This window comes from Natrix helvetica (genome assembly GCF_964273705.1).
Source record: "Natrix helvetica genome assembly, chromosome: 11".
In the NCBI taxonomy this organism is placed as follows: Eukaryota; Metazoa; Chordata; class Lepidosauria; order Squamata; family Natricidae; genus Natrix; species Natrix helvetica.
The window spans coordinates 11,030,253-11,047,960 of record NC_138562.1 but is presented as its reverse complement, the minus strand read 5'-3'; the positions used below and the strand labels follow the sequence as shown (position 1 = coordinate 11,047,960).

Sequence of the window (17,708 nt, the reverse complement as noted above, 5' to 3'; positions counted from 1 at the left end):
AATCATCCATCCATCATCCATTCATTCATCTGTGCATCCGTCCATCCATCCATCCATCCCTCCATTATCCATCCCTCCATCATCCATCCATCCTTTCATCATCATCCATCCATCCATCCATCCATCATCTATCTCTCATCTATCAATCATCTTGTCTATCTGCCTATGTCTCTCTGTCTCTCCTCTGTCAATCTGTCTATCTCCTATCTACACACACACACACACACACACACACACACACACACCAATAGAAGGACTGAAACTGCATTTCTTATTGGGTGAAGAAAGAGGCAGCTCCATTCTCTAGTTAGCCCATTTCTCTACTAGGTGCAGAAGTCTGACATACCTCATTTAACAGCTCAATCTCTTGTCTGCATTAAAATCCTGTCTGCCACTGTTGACCATTCATTTATTGGAAGGTTCTCCTTTCTTCTCAGCTTCCTTGCTCCCCTCCATTAAAACAAACCAGTTCTTTTATTCAGTTTACAGATCCTGTCTTCCTTGCAATTGCGCTTGGTACTCACGTTTTGGTTAGTGTACCAGTAGAGGGAAGAATCCTTCAGGACAAACCAGTATTTTTTCCATTTCTGGGTGAAGTAACCTTTGGCATCCTTCTTCTTCCACAACCAACCTTCACAGTCACCATGGCCCAAATCTTTACAGGAAATCCGCCTTCTGCTACTGTTGTTCAGAGAACCACCTATAAAGAAAAAATGTAGAAGAATGAGGTGGCTGGATGGAGACACTGAAGCAGTCGGTGTGAGCTTAAATGGACTCCAGAGGATGGTAGGGGACAGGAAGGCCTGGAGGAACGTTGTCCATGGGGTCATGATGGGTTGGACATGACTTCGCAACTAATAACAACAACAAGAATAGAATAGAATAGAATAGAATAGAATAGATCAGTCCTAGAGGAGATCAACTCTGACTGCTCTTTAGAAGGCCAGATCCTGAAGAGGAAACTCAAATACTTTGGCCACCTAATGAGAAGGAGGAAGGACTCCCTGGAGAAGAGCCTCATGCTGGGAACGATGGAGGGCAAAAGAAGAAAGGGACGGCAGGAAGGCCTGGAGGAACATTGTCCATGGGGTCCTGATAGATTGGACATGACTTCACAACTAACAACAACACAGGTAATCTTCAACTTACAATGGTTTGTTTAGTGACTGATCAAAGTTACAATGAGGGATAGGAGAGAGGGTAGGAGGGGGGAAGAGGAGGAGAGAAACGAGGAGTGGAAAGGGGAGAGAGGAGTAGGAGAGAGGAAGGGGAAGTAGAGAAGGGAAGGAGGACAAAGAGAAGAAAGGCGGTAGGGAGGGGGATGAGAGAGGGAGAAGAAAGTGAACGCACAAATATAGTGTATGGAGAGCACAAGAGCCAATAACTGGGGTTTTTTCTTCTTTTTCTTTTGGGGAGTTGATGGTAAGATGAATTGATATAAACATTTAATAATACAATACGATGTTGGCTATGTAATAGTATACATACGATTATATGTTATGAAAATGAAAAATAAAAAAAAAACTATGAAAAAAAAGAAGAGACATTTTGGGCACAATTGTGGGCATAGGTCCAAGAGTAAGAAACCAGAAGACTTCTGATTTTCATTATTTTCAAACAGCTGGATCACTCAGAAATTCTATTCTCCTTTTTTCTTGTCACTTTTTCTTTTATCACCAGGAACAGAATTTCTTGTAATATTCATATCACTTTTCCTATAAAGCCGAGGGCAAATTTAATTAAAACATCAGACTGCGCAGTGTGAAAAATTGGGTTTACATTGTTATATTAATTATATTTGTCCTACAGCTGTGAAGCATAGTCGAGAGTTTAGATCCCATTAAATTATGATTCTTTCTTCTGTGCCATCGTCACAGCTAAGCTGTAAAAAACTTTATTTCTTTGGAACTCTGAATTCTGTGAATTGTAGAAACAACTCGGTGTACAAGAGTGTAATAAAAAAAAGAGGTTACTCTTGAACAATCTCTTGCTTTTCAAACAGATTGCAAAATGAATTTATTGAAATTGTTACATGACGACGCATTCTGACTGGCATTTAAAAATTGTACTGTTCCACATACTAATTAACACCCTGAACTCACTGGAGGCCTTGGGCAGAATTTGAGATGGGCTGGAGGTTTGACATGAACAATGGGTTGGTTGACATCCAACTTTAGTTTTCCTTTCCGTAGAAAACCAAGGAAGCTGTACAAGTTCTTTACCAGAATGCCTATCATTAATATAATACAGGAGAATCTCCAATTTGGTAGAAAGGGAGATCGAGGGGGCGGGGGGGGGGTGATGGTGAAGAAAATGAGCTGACATATAATCCTAAATTATGCTGTGTGTTACTAGGGTTTGGTGCACTGCATGAATCTGGACACTGAGATTTGTAATGATTTAAGGAGGAGGAGGAGGAAAGGAAGGAAGGCAGAAAGGGAAGAGGAGAGGAGAAGAAGAAGGGAAGAGGGGAAGGGAAAATAAGGGAAGAGGAGAAGAGAAGGGAAGAGAGGAGGGGAAGAGAAGGGAAGGAAAGAAAAGAGAGGAAAGAAGAGGAGAGGAAGGGTAGGGAAGGGAAGAGAAGTGAAGTGAAGTGAAGTGAAGAGGAGACTGGAGAAAAGCAGAGCTAAGAGTGATTGTGCACATTGCTGGATTCGATCTAGCTCAACAATTTCATGTCTCCTAGGTGCACTATGTGTTATACCTATGGAATACAATGTTTTACTTCTATCCAACAGTGTCTTTAATGCAGTGGTGAGTTTCAATTTTTTTTAGAACCTCTTCTGTAGGTGTGGCCTGCTTTGTGGGAGTGGCTTGCTGGCCATGTGACTGGGTGGGAGTGGCTTGCCGGCCATGTGACTGGGTGGGAGTGGCTTGCCGGCCATGTGACTGGGTAGGAGTGGCTTGCCGGCCATGTGACTGGGTGGGTGCGGCCAACTTGTAAAATGTGGTGAAACTCACTTAACAACGCTCTTGCTTAGCAACCAAAATGTTGGCTCAGAAACTCTGGCATTTGAAGCACGCAAGTCTTAAAGCTGTCAAGTTACAAGACCCTTGCACCCCTAACCCTTTAGAAAAAACCCCAGGGGTGTTCAACCTTGACAGCTTTAAGACTTGTGGACTTCAACTCCCAGAATTCCTCCTCTCGCTCTTCCTCTTGATGATGTGTGGAAGGGTGGGGGGGGGGCTGGAACCGGTTCTAAACGGCACGGTAGATTTGTGGAACCTCTTCTATAGAAGAGGTTAGAACTGGCAGGAACCCACCCCTGCTTTAATGTCATCTTATTAAATTCTTTGATTTTTCCAACCACTTACCTTTGGGCCATTTTTTGCTCTTCACCCTCAAGGAAGCGTAGTGAAATGACTGAAATGAAAGGCAAGAAGGAAACACTGATTAGTTACCATTGCAGAAAAAGTTAAACAAGAGCATTGTGGAGAAAATGCCCTGCCCTGTAAATAACACATTGGTATCGTTTCCCTTTGTGATTAACCCCAAGCTTCTTAAAACATTTGCATTTATTTAACAAGATGATGATGATGATGATGTTATCCATTCAGACATGTCCAGTTCTTGGCAATTCTAGGGCCAAGTCTCTCCACATCTTCCTATCTTGTACTACATCTTTGAGTTGTTCTATGCTCCGACTGGTATCAGCTTTGATGGTGATTTAGCAAATAGTTTTGCTGAGTCTTTACTTACTTACACACACACCCACACACACACCCACACACACACACCCACACACCATTGCAATACATGGTTTCTTTCCAGCAATCTTTTTTTGAGCAGTAGACAACTGGACATGGAGGGGAATAAAGAAGTCAAGTCTTTATTAGCCAAGCCAAATTGTTGGAAATGTGATTATGAATCAGGCCCGTACTGCCATAAGTGGTGGCTGTGCCAAAAAACAAAAGAATATTGGTAGAAAATTCAAAGGTGACCAATAGAGATAACCAAAGAGGAAATATAATTCAAACCAGAACTATTTCTTTTGGGAATCATAAACGATAAACATAACAAGGGGGTAATCTACTTAATAATACATATTTTATTATGGCAGCAAGAATGGTCTTTGCCCCAAACTGGAAAAACAGGGAAATTCCACAAGAAGAGGAAGTAATTAGGAAAATTCTGATTTGTGCTGAAATGGATAAATTGATGTGGGAATTGAAGAACGAAGATGAAGAATATTATAAGATCTGGGATAAATTTTATCAATGGTTGGAACAAAAAAGGAAAGACCCCCCCCCCAAAAAAAGCAATGACTAAGATTTATAGAATGGAGATTAGAATTATGTATGAAATCATAAGAGTGAAAATGTATAAGACAAGAACAAAGCAACATGGATGGAAATACGATATCCTTATATTTGCAAATACTGAGTAGACCAAGTGTAAATAGGCATGGCGGCTATAATATTTAATTTTATATTTTAGTACGTATGGCAAAGACATTGCCAGGACGGTTACACTGTGTCCAATGTTTTAATGTGTGTTTAATAAAAAAAAACTTTTTAATTTTTAAAAAGTCTTTGTTAGCCAAGTCTTCAAAATAGGGATAAGGCCCATTCCTCTTACTTTAATCTGAGAATAACAGGTTAGCCCTACAGTAAAATCAGGAACTCTATAAACAAATCCTTCTAAGCCAACTTTCTTCAAGAAATGAGGTTTCGTATCACCAATTATTTCCCGCTTTGCAATGACAGAAGTAACACAGAAGCCACAGAGAAAAGCTGATGTTGCCTCTCACCAGGGGTGGGTTGCTGCCAGTTCACTTTGCACGCACTTTGCGTATGTTCTGCTTGCTTTGCACCCATGCTGGCTGCGCATTGCTTGAGCATGCACAGTTCAATGTAAATAATAAACCCTAATAAACCCATTAAAAATCCTTGCCGGCAACGGCAGCAGAGACCGGGGAACTGGTTTAGGGGCATGGCCAGCGTGGGTCGTTACCGGTTCTGCGACCCCGGCCAAAATACCACTACCAGTTCACCCAAACTGGTGCAAACCAGTAGAAACCCACTTCTGCCTATCACCCTTGGGAGCAAAAACTAGAGAAGGTAACAGAGAACTGAATAAAATAAGGTCCCTGGGGAACTTCGAAAGAAAAGGATGTATCAGCGTTCCAAATATCATCCAGAATTAAATCAGAGTCCAAGGCAGAGCTTTCCTCAAAGTTCCAATTTAATAAGAGAGACATGTTGGTACATCTGTGGGAAATCCGAATCTGAAAGCTTCCTGGGGTTTCCACCCAGTTGAAAGTTCAAGACCTTGCCCCCACACCCACAAGTCCATCACATGGTGCAAACTTCCACTGCCACGCTGGCATTTCCACCCATCTAGTTCCAGTCAGGTGCAGAGATGTGGAGACAAAGAACGACCTTGGGCTTCTAAAAAGGAATGTTTTATTTTGACAACAACACGTTCTTCAATTCTACTCCTTACTATTCCCCCTCCCAATTACCCCACTAATGAAACAGCATAGGAATTGGATGTGCCTAGTTTAATGAAAAGAAGGACAAGAGGTGATATGATAATGGTCTTCCAATATTTCAGGGGCTGCCCCAAAGAAGAGAGAGTCAAGCTATTCACCAAAGCACTTAAGAGCAGGACAAGAAGCAATGGGTGGAAACTAATCAAGGAGAGAAGCAACTTAGAACTGAGGACAATTTTCCTGACTGTTAGAACAATTAATCAGTGAAACAACTTGCCTCCAGAAGTTGTAAATGCTCCAACACTGGAAGTTTTAAAGAAGAAATTGGACAACCATTTGTCCCAAATGGCAAAAGGTCTCCTGCTTGAGCAGGAGGTTGGATTAGAAGACCTCCAAGGTCTCTTTTCAACTGTTATTCTGTTCTGTTCAATGAAGTGAAGAAATCTGTTTGGTTCACATTCAATACATACCATGAGCTCACACTTCCTGGATATGATGGGTGATCTTGACTTTTTGCCCTGAAATGTTGGGATAGTCTTTTTCAAGAGTCTTTAAAGCATGCAAAACTATGGAAAGTTGTGACAAACACACCCACGCCTTGAGGGAAATCACCTTCGAAATGTCATATATTAGAGAAAGAGAAACCACAAATGGGTTTACGTTGGGTATAAAAACGGCACATGGTTGTGAACAAAAAATGGCATGTGAATATCTATGCAAGCTTTAAAAAACGGAATTTGCAAACCGGTGCAGATCTGGAATGGAACGAATGAGACTTGGCGTAGGAAGCAGAAGAGATTCATTCATTCTGATTATCAGTCAGCACAAAACAAACCCCACCTACACAGGAAATCTCTCAATATGTGGTATACGCAAAGCTTTCGCGTTATTCTTTTTTAGGCCAGGCGGTATATCTACCCTAGTCTATAAAAAGCAGCGGAATTAAGCGGTAGAAAGCTGAGTGGGAGATCTTTAGGCTCTAGAGATGACCAGTCTTGGCAACTTTAAGACATGTGGACTTCAACTCCCAGAAATCCCCAGCCAGCGTGAGTGCTTTCGGGGGGAAAAAAAATCCGATTTCTTTCTAACCAAAATAGCAAGAGCAAGAGTACTTAGACTTATATACTGCTTTACAGTGCTTTACTGCCCTCTCTAAGCAGTTTACAGAGTCAGCCTATTGCCCCCAACAATCTGGGTCCTTGTTTTACCGACCTTGGAAGGATGGAAGGCCGAGTCAACTTTGAGCCTGGTGAGATTCGAACTGCCGAACTGCAGGCAGCCGGCAGTCAGCGGGAGTCGCCTGCAGTACTGCACTCTAACCACTGCACTTAAACTTTTTTTTACTTTAAAGGAAATACAGTTAATTCCCAACTTGCAACAGTTTATTTAGTGGCCATTCATAGTGGCTTATGACTTATTTTTTACAATTATGACCATCACAGCATCCCCATGATCACCTGCTCACAATTCATACCCTCGGCAACTGACTCATATTTATGACGGTTGCTGTGTCCCGGGGTCACGTGATCCCCTTTTGCGACCTTCTGACAGGCAAAATCAATGGGGAAGCCAGATTCGCTTAACAACCGTGCTACTAACTTAACAACTGCACGGATTCGCTTAACAATGGTGGCAAGAAAGGTCGTAAAATGGGGGAAAACTCACTTAACAAGGGTTTCACTGAGCAGCAGAAATTTTGGGCTCAATTGTGGTCGTAAGTTGAGGACTACCTATATTCCAAGTTTTTATTTTAAGTTTCTCTATTCCTCCTCCTTATAGTAATAGCAATAGCACTTAGACTTATATATCGCTTCACAATGCTTTGCAGCCCTCTCTAGATGATTTACAGAGTCAGCATATTTCCTCCAACAGTCTGGGTCCTCATTTTACCCACCTCGGAAGGATGGAAGGCTGAGTCAACCTTGAGCCTAGTGAGATTCGAACTGGCAAATTGCAAGCAGCCGGCAGTCAGCAGAAGTAGCCAGCAGTACTACACTCTAACCACTGCGCCACTGCAGTGGAAGCTTACGGCCGTATATATTTGGGCTTGACATGCTTTGAAAACGAAGCCAAAGAAATGCTTCCGACTTTGCAAACACCTTCCTGCTCTTCATTAAAGCAGCCACTCTTCTTTTAAAGCTTGATGTGAGCTTGAGAACAGAGGTGGCTGCTTTAAAAAGTCCAACCACTAAAGTCAACCTGACCCTGAAAAGAGATTTTAACAATCAGCTGATCAACCACAAGAACAACCATAACTCTCAAAGGACAACACTAGGCCATTCCAAGTTTTTTTTAGGGCAGTTGAGGATCCTTTTGCTTGGGAAGACACTTCAGGATATTCTTCTAGCTCTAGTAAGCAAACAGAAAGCCAGCCCAACAACGCACACAGGCACAGCTCCATTTTACCAGAAAGAATCTTTCTTGACAGTCCAGCTTGGAAGAAGAGATAAAAATAGCCACGGGGACGGGAAAATCCAGCAACATAAACTCTCTGTAAGTCTCAATCAGTGCTAAAAAAAACAAAACACCCTGGCTTGTGCAAAGTTCAAGCAGCAAATTTAACAAGACAGCAACATTACCTTTAAAAACTAAGAAGAGACAAAGAGTTTTTTTGGACTGCAGTCGGGTTTAATTGGATCACCAAGAACTGGGGAGGTGGGGGGTGGCCCAATAAGATGCCAAGAGGAGAAGAGCTGAAATATGTTAGAAGAGATATCCAGTTCCAGTTCCAAGCTGGGAGAAAGACATTGGAAAGATGGAGGCTGATTAGAAAGATGGTTTAATGATGAAGCAGAACCACCAAACACGTTTGATTCTGGGTGGAGTTGAGAGAATATTAGTTTCTTTTGAGTGGAACACGATGGACTTCCCAGAGTTGGAGCTTCTTCAGAGTCAGCCGAAGAAAATGCAGATCAGGGGGTCTGTTCAAACAACAGCCAAGCCACCCCCTCTCCCTGATGCTTAATGAAAGGCTCTGAAGAGGGTGATCAGGGAAGCAGAAGAGATTAGAAAAGCAGAAGGGAGAAAAATGCCTAAAAATAGGAATCAATCAGTCACATTCTTCTCCTTCTCCCTCCCTGTCCTCTGAGCAGCATATGGATTTGCATTGTTCAAAATCAGATCATTAAGAAAGACTGTTTAAGGGGGAAGGATCCGAGGCAGTTCATTCAGAAACGAGCAGTTGGCTTTGGCTTTGGCTTTGGAGGCTGCAACTCCTGCAAAATGAATACAAGTGCAGAGAATAGCAGAAGAGCCAAAAGTTAGCAAAGAGAGCCCAGATGTTTGCAACCTAGGCCTTAGCTTCTCTTTCTTCTGTTGACAGTTATACAATAATACAATAATACAATAGTAGAGTTGGAAGGGACCTTGGAGGTCTTCTAGTCCAACCCCCTGCCTAGGCAGGAAACCCTATACCGTTACAGACAAATATCCAACATCTTCTTAAAGACTTCCAGTGTTGGGGCTTTCACAACTTCTGGAGGCAACTTCTGTTCCACTGATTAATTGTTCTAACTGTCAGGAAATTTCCCCTCAGTTCTAAGTTGCTTCTCTCCTTGATTAGTTTCCACCTATTGCTTCTTGTTCTACACTCAGGTGCCTTGGAGAATAGTTTGACTCCCTCTTCTTTGTGGCAACCCCTGAGATATTGGAAGACTGCTATCATGTCACCCCTAGTCTTTCTTTCTCTTAAGCTAGACATACCCAGTTCCTGCAACCGTTCTTCATATGTTTTAGCGTCCAGTCCCCTCATCATCTTTGTTGCTCTTCTCTGCACTCTTTCTAGAGTCTCCACATCTTTTTTACATCGTGGCGACCAAAACTAAATGCATTATTCCAAGTGTGGCCTTACCAAGGCATTATAAAGTGGTATTAACACTTCACGTGATCTTGATTCTATCCCTCTGTTGATGCAGCCTAGAACTGTGTTGGCTTTTTTGGCAGCTGCTGCACACTGCTGGCTCATATTTAAATGGTTGTCCACTAGGACTCCAAGATCCCTTTCACAGTTACTACTACTGAGCAAGGTATCACCTATACTGTACCTGTGCATTCCATTTTTGTTGCCTAAATATAGAACCTTACTCTTTTCACTTCAGTTAACTGGTGTTCGAACCAAACTGGTGTTTGGTTCACTTCCAAGCTGTGATAAAGACACTTGGAAACACGGAGGCTGATTTTAAAGAGGGTTTAATGGTGAACAGAACCACCAAGCACATGGTCCTGGTGCAGCTGTCTACATGGAGTTGGGAGTGGGTTTTTTTTTTTAAATACTTTCTCTTGGGCTTTGAACTTGAGCTTCCTGTTCCTGTGCAAGAGCATGCATTCTATTGGCTGTCGTAGGGGGTCATAGCTAACCTTTTGATGGTCTGAGTTAAGTTTGGTTGAAGCCTGGAGGGTGTGGTACAACTGAGATGATGCAATGTAGTGAGCTTGTGTTCTGGAAGGGTGTTGGGCAATTCCTATGATGGCTGAGGGGTCATCTTACCTTAGTTCAGAGCCAACCTTTCCTGCAGGCAGTCATGGATTAGCAAATCTGCATTTCTAAAGCTGCCCCAGCTCAGTGTCTGCTTGCAGCGGCGGTGTTAAGGGGAGGGGCAGGGAGCTGAGGCTCTGCATTTCTGTCACCCTTAAGATTTTTATTTTTCTTCTAGGAGAAATATTTTATCCTGCCTTTTTAATATTTCTCAAAATATTCCATTCTTCTAGGAGAGGGGTGGGTGATGTGGCCTACCAGTGGCCAGGGGAGCTGGCAGCAGATTCGGACAGTGAGGAGGTTGGGGAGGAAGATGGGCCAGTCCTGGAGTCTGGGGAAGGCTCTGATGAGGGCTCTGTGTCAGAGGCAGAGAGGGGCCCAGAGCCGTGTGACAGTTATCAGCTGCCTTCGGAGTCAGACATCAGTGAGGCAGATGAACAGCTGGAGTCTGTTCCCAGTGTGTGCATGTGCAGAGTTGCCAGAGGAAGGGAACAGCTAAAGAACAGGGGTCGACTTGGGAGGAAGGCCACAGGTGGATGATGAATGGCCCTTCCCAGAGGAAATAAAAGAGCAGCAAAAGGGGAGTGGAGTTTGCAGGAGACAATTAGTTCACTTAATTAGTTCGTGACTCTCCGAGACTCCTTGCCAAGTTTTGCAGATATCAACCTGTCAGCTCTCCAAGCCAGATAAGGTCTGTGACTGTAAATCCTCCATTGAAAGACTGTTGGATGTGAATGAGCAGAATTCACAGTAAATTAATAAAAGGGATTTTTGTCGGGACCAAGAGTATGCTTCATGTTCTTGGGATGCCTCGGTCAGAACAGTAGGTGCTAACTTTCTACACTGAATTGCGGAAAAATGCATACGTTATAAGAAAGCTCTGGGCAACTTCATCCCTTAGACAGATAGGCTTCATGGGACCGTATAGAGTGCACACCTTCAGATTTCTACAGGAAACAGGAAGAGGAGTGTATGAAACTGTAAATGTGTGTTCTTACTCTCAGTTAACCACAGCAAATGGTAAGTTGGTAACCGATGCCTGTAAGTCAAGATAGTGAGGCTGTGGTATTGCCCTGCCTCTTGCAACTCAAGTGGTCTACCATAATTGTCTTTTTCCTCCCCCCGCCCCACACCCGCTCTGAATGATGCAGGCATTTTAGTCTACGTAAAAGGAGACTAAAAACTACATTTAGACTATTTGTCAAACTAAATACCCCATTGGATAAAAGCTCACTGAAACAGAAGGTGTAGAATCTAAAAAGCCTGGACAGTATTTATTGGTGATTCAATGTTTGTTTGATTACGGAGGATAATAGCAGTCTTCCAATATCTCAGGGGCTGCCATAAAGAAGAGGGAGTCAAGCTATTCTCCAAAGCACCAGAGGGAAGGACAAGAAGCAATGGATGGAAACTAATCAAGGAGAGAAGCAACCTAGAACTAAGGAGGGATTTCTTGGCAGTGAAAACAATGAACCGGTGGAACGGCTTGCCTCCAGAAATTGTGAAATGCTCCAACACGGAAAGTTTTTAAGAAGAGATTTGAAATGGTAAAGGATTTCCTGCCTGAACAGGGAGTTGGTATAGAACAGAGGTCCACAACCTTTCGGACCTCAGGGACCACTAAATTCATAATTTTAAATCCCGCAGACCACTAATACCATCTTCCTAATGACTGGTGGGCATGGCTAGGTGGTCATGTGACTGGATGGGCATGGTCAACTTGATGTCACTCACATCGAGGGGCACCTTGCCAGCCTCTACTCGCCCCTCCCCTCCCAGCCACTCCTCGCCTGCCCCCCCCGGGCTCCTTAGGGCCCCAACAGGAAGCAGTTGCTGGAGCAAAGCAGCCACCAGGAGAAAGAGTTGGCAAAACAGCTCAGTTCAAATTGGATCTGACTGAGAAGGAGGCTCAGCAGAAGCACCTCACTGAGGACTATGAGCATAGGCTTTCCAAGCAGAGGGAAGACCTGCGGGAGTGCAAGGCCAGGTACTGGCGCCTGGAGGCTCACTGGGCTGAGATGGTCAGCCAATTCCAGGCCATGATGCAGTCCCAAAGGTCCTCTGGCTCATTGCCATCAGTGGTACTTCCCTCCTCTCTTTGCATAAAGCCCCATACCAGGAGGCCCTCTGACCCGCACAAAAAGAACCCAAAGGAGGAAACTCTTTGCAGCAACACAAGCGTTGATTTAGCACAATATAAAAATGCAAAACATTTTTCTGCAGAGCACCAAAATTTTCTCACGGACCACCAGTTGGTGACTGCTGGTCTAGAAGACCTCTAAGGGCCCTTCCAAGTCTGTTATTCTGTTTTGTCTCTAGTTTTGCACTCTTATCCTTCTCATAACTAAGATACATTCCAGATATCTACATAGAAATGGAATAAATGATTTAAAAAAATTCTCCTCCCCCCTTTATGCAAAGGACACGATTTTCTCGTTAGGAATCAGAACTAATTACTTGCAGTGGGCTTTTGAAATTTGACTAAAGGTCTCTTGTGCTTAAAGAAGTCTTTGATTGTCTAGGTTTCGATGGAAATCGGAGACTGATTATTTCTTGCTCGGTTTGAAATGGCATCCTTGATCTAAGCAACTTGTTCCCTCGGGATTCGAGGTGACCAATTTCCAAGCTGCTAAACAAATTGTTTATTTAATGCTAACATACTCGGCCCATCCTAAACCACCTTTGCGATGAATTGCAGCCCGTGTGAAACCGGAGACTGCTGCAAAAAGGCTCGTTTTGAGAAGAAACCACACAATGATTTCAAAATAAACAGAGGGTGGTTGTTTTTTTTTCTATGCAAGCTGGGTCCGCTCTGATAAATGACAAATTTTGCACGCTGATCTGACTGATTAGTCACCCCCAGGCATAAGCCACATAAAGAAAAATATTTTTTTTTTTGGAAAAAAAAAGAGAATATTATAAGCAGCTGCCTTTCAAAGCGTGTGCCTCGTTTGAAATCTTGAATGCTTACCTAATTGTACACTTCGCTACACAAGATGCTCTTTTCAGTTTGTCAGAAAGCAGCTTAGAATGAAAGGCAAATCGCTCCCCAAAAGGACCGAAACTGCCAACTCTTCCATTCAAAGCATTTAGAGTTCAGGCTAATTATTCCTGCGTTCAGTCCGTGAAGAATAGGGTCCAAAGGAAGAGAGAATGCTTAACGGAGCTGGCAAGTGGCAACAATAAAGCACAGAACTTGCTTACATTGTTTGCAGCAACATCTGCTGAAGCATATGCGTTATGCCTCCGTAGAAATGCTACAAAGAAGCAACTCCAGAGGCTGCAGAGCCGGCAGCAGAGTCAGACAGTGGGGAGGGTTGGGGAGGAACATGGGCCACTCCTGGAGTCTGGGGAAGGCTCGGACGAGGGCTGTGTCGGAGGCAGAGGGGGGGCCAGGGTCATCTAGGAGTTATGTGCTGCCTCCAGAGCCTCTGGAGTCTGACATCAGTGAGGCAGAAGAACAGTGGGAGCCTCTTCCGAGTGTGCGCGTATGCGCAGAACTGCCAGAAGGCAAGAACAGTTAAGACAAAAGGGGCGACTCGGGAGTAAGACTTGGAGATGATTGGCCCCTCTCCTAAGACATAAAAGAGGAGCAAATGGACGTGATCCTTTGCAGGAAGCAATTAGTTCGTCTAGTCGGTTCAAGCTCTGAGAAGTCCTGTTTGACTCTGTGCTATGTTTGGCCTTGCAAAACTAATTGACTATTAGGTCTCTGGCAGCGTTTCAAGGGAGATAAAGATGGGTGCTTATCAATGATACCCTGAAAGACTGTGGCAACTCAAGCAGACATCTGTCAGACTCTTCACAGTATGTTTGTGAATTATTACGGGCTGTGAATGACCATAATTCACAGCCATTTAAATAAAAGAGGGTTTGGGGGACAAAGATTGTGATTTGTGCTTTCTCAGGAAGCCTAGGTCAGAACACCCAGGGAGAAAACAACAACATCAAAACATCGACATCATTTGAAGAAAAGCTGGTTCCACACTGGGCAGCAATCAAAGGGGGAATTTGGACTTCATCTTCTTGTGACTATGTAGAAATGTTAAACGTACGCTCTGCTTGACTCCTTTCCCGGGTCTGCCAATCCCACTTCTACAAGTTTCAGTATAGGTCACAGGTGTGAAACTCGTGACGTCCCATTGCCATTACATGACGTTCCGTGACATTTTTCCCCTTCGTGGAGGTGGGGTGGGCGTGGCCTACGTGCGACGCATTCATTTCGCGGGCTGCCAGTTTGACACTCCTGGTATAGGTGGAAGAGCTTAAGCGGTCTTTTATTCCATTGCTTGGGGGTTCACAGGTAGGCCAAGGATGGTCCAGTATAGTAAGTGGTGGGGTGACAAAAGCTGTGTAAGAAGCCAGGCCTCCCATGTCACTCTTGTCACTCACATCACTCACATACCAGACTGTTGTGGTCTAGCAGGATCCGGTTGAGCTGCTGATGGACTCGGAAAGCGAGGAACCATATGAGTCTGTCGTGGACGATGTGGAGGACCCTGTGCAGGGTTCAGACTCAGAGCAGGGACCAGAGGGGCTGGTTGGCCACCAGGAGGTGCCTGAGGCATCGAGCAGTGTGGAGGATCAAAGGCAGTTTGTCCCTGATGCTAGATTGAGAAGGGTGAGAAACGGAAGCAGCAACTCCATAGGCAGACTCACAGAAGATGATTAAGCACAGGTGGTTGTGGATTGGCCCCTCCCAAGAGAGCTTATAGGTGAGGCATTGGGAGGGGACATTTGCAGGAAACAACCGTTCGAATTAGTAGTTAAGAAAATCTATGTATTCTAGTTGTGTCTGCTCATTGGGACTATCTGTGTTGCTTCATTCAAATTATCTGGGTTGCTCTATTGAACATGAGTTGTCTGGTCCCTCAGCCAAAGGATTTGTAATCTCAGTAATTAAACAGTGGCAAACAGCCAAGCCTGTGTTCTGGTTTATTCACAGGCGTGGAGAGGGGGGTCAGAACACCGGGCCATCTCTGACTTTCTGTGAACCCCAAACAATAGAATAAAAGACCACTTAAGCTATTCTACTCCTACTGAACCTGTAGGAGAGAGAAAGGCAGAGCTGGGGGAGAGGTCAAGCAGGGCATAAGTTTAGCATCTCTACATGCAACAGCACTGAAAAAAAAAGTGACTTAGGATTGCTTTTCACAGTTACAACTTTTGCAGCATCCCCATGATTGTGTGATCAAAACTCAGGTGCTTGGCAACTGTTTCATATTTATGGCCGTTGCTGTGTCCCAAGGTCATGTGATCACTTTTGGTGACCCTCTAACAAGCAAAGTCAATGGAGAAGCCAGATTCACTCAACGACTGGGTTACTAAGTTATCAACTGCAGTAATTCACTCAATGACTGTGGCAAGGAAGATGGTAAAATGGGGCAAAGCTCACTTAACAAGTGTCACACCTAACGACAGACATTTTGGGCTCAGTTGTGGTTGTAAATCGAAGATTGACTGTACTTTTGGAAAGAGTTACGCTTCTCAAAATTAGCAAGAGCTATATTCGAGAGACTTTGCATTAGAGGGATTTGAATTTAAAAAAAAACCTACATGGAAGAAATATTCATGTTAAAGGAGAAAAGCTGGACGATTTTCTACCTCTGAGAAATATTCTTCAGCAAACTGCTGTATATTAAACAGCTCCACAACTTAATGGAAGACACATCAGTCCTTTGAACTTTAGAAATAATACACACGCACACACCTCCCAGAAAACTTTACCAGATTGGAATATTTACTTATTAGTAAACAGTAAAAAAAAAACACCCGGGGTTATGTTGATTCACACATCTCTAATAAACCGTAGTCTACCAATTTTTTTTTTGCTAAGAAATAAATTTGTTCTCACAATGTTTTCTAGTTTGAGTGATGAGTGTCAAATCACGGGGGAAACTGACAAGCAGAAGGCAGTGTGTCTTAAAATGGCCTTGAATTTAATTCAGTGTTATTAATGCTTGACAAAACGCATCCAACTTGGGCTTTCTGATATCCAAGTTATTGCAGAGTTGAAATGGTTGCTCTCTTATCTTGCTTTTCTCCTTGGTGACCACGTTGCGTGCACACGTTTTCAAAGGCTGCCCTTCCAGGGTTGGAGAATTGGAAAATTATACACCCGTGTTTCCCCCCAAAATAAGACCTGGTTTTATTTTCTTTGGGTCCTCAAAATAAGGGAGGAAAAATGGATCAAAACTTATGCGAGTACCAAATCACGTCACGTTTTTCAACGAGAATGTTGAAATCTTGTGAAAAATGAGAAGTGACCCTTTTAAATAGTTGGGGTGCCTCTTCCATCGCAAAAGATTGCACCTTGAAAAGATGGCTGGCCTCTTATTATTTAAACAAGATCTTACTTTATTTCTTCACTGTTTTTACCTAGGACTAAGAAGACCAAATTGTTTCTTCGCAGAACCGAATCTCTAGGCCAGCGTCAAACTTGGGGTCTCAAGTTGATTTCTAGGGGTGTCAAACTTGATTTCATTGAAGGCCGTGTCACGGTTGTGTTTGACCTTGGGGTGGGGGCATAACTAGGATAGGCATGGTCAGCCCAACATCACTCTGTGGTGGCCTGAGCACTCTCCCAGGGAAAACGGGCTCCTGAGATCTGTTTTCGGGCTGCGACGGCCTCCTGCAACCCTTTGCCGAGCTTCGTTTTCACTGGCAGAGGCACCGCGGGCTGGTCCTTCACTGTTTCCAGGGCAGCCGCGCAGGCCAGATCTGAGTTTGATACCTCTGCTCTAGGCCAGGGGTCGGCAACCTTAAACATTCAAAGAGCCACAAAGGTCCTAACCAGAAGCCCCCCATTCAATTCTGGAGCCTACCTGAAATCTGGTTCCCTCACCATAGAGTCTCCCCCTAGCGAGGCATCCTTTTTCCTCTGCCGACCGGAAGTCCGGTTCCCCCACTATAGAGTTTCCTCCTAGTGCGGCGTCCTTTTTCCTCTATCTGTCCTAACCGAAAGCTCTATCAATTGTGCTGCTGACCGGAAAACCCGCCCTTTGCCATAGAGTCTCCCCCTGGTGCACCCTGCTTCTCCCCCTTAACCAGAAGCTCCTCTCAAAATTGTGGTGCCGACTGGCGATAGGGAGCTGCAGCAGAGGGATGAAAGAGCCAGAGCTGTGGGCTGCTGACCCCTGCTCCAGGCCCTTCACCATCATTATTCCATTTATGCCATACTTCTAGATCTATCTCTGATCTCTAGTTTGACAATTATGGACAAGTTGAGCATTCTTTGAAAATGTTACCGCACATACAGCTGCATTGAAAGCGGAGCAGAATTGCCAGACTGACTCATTCATTCACAAACCCAGAGATAACCATGCAACGGGCCGTAGCAGTTAAATTATTTCTCTAAAGAAAGCAGGGTAAGTTTTGCCGGATTTACCTTTCTCATAGCTGTACCTCCTTGGCGCTCAACAGCTGAGCTGACATACCTGCAAAGAGATCATGGAAGAAAAGATTTCAAAAAACACGAACGGAATAAATAATAAATGCCATTTATACTGGTTACAGTGACGGGTTGCAGAAATACCTCCTGGCTCTATGAACTATGCTGCCTGGCATGTCTCTCATTGCTCATTCACATTTTAGACCAAAAGGATCAATAAACAAAAAAAGCAGTTCAGAATTATTTGGCATTTTGGCAAGAACTGGACAAACCACGGAAGCCATTCAGTTATTTGAAAAAGCGGGTTGTCGAGAAGTGGATTTTTTGAAGTCTTTAGGATTCTACTATATTTCCCCGAAAATAAGACTGGGTCTAATATTAATTTTTGCTCCAAAAGATGCATTAGGGC

General features: G+C 43.8%; 1 protein-coding gene across 6 annotated transcripts in view; it reads right to left on the bottom strand.

Moving 5' to 3' along the window:
- Positions 1-17,708, bottom strand: part of LOC309397768 (connector enhancer of kinase suppressor of ras 2-like) — a 341,564-nt gene that overhangs the window by 15,568 nt on the left and 308,288 nt on the right. For all 6 annotated transcript variants that reach the window (XM_081964086.1, XM_081964088.1, XM_081964087.1 and 3 more), the window contains 3 exons: positions 17,297-17,345; positions 3,316-3,364; positions 525-700 (listed from right to left, as the gene is read on the bottom strand). In XM_081964086.1, the coding sequence (XP_081820212.1) occupies positions 525-700; positions 3,316-3,364; positions 17,297-17,345 (274 nt within the window). The remainder of the gene's footprint in view (positions 1-524; positions 701-3,315; positions 3,365-17,296; positions 17,346-17,708) is intronic.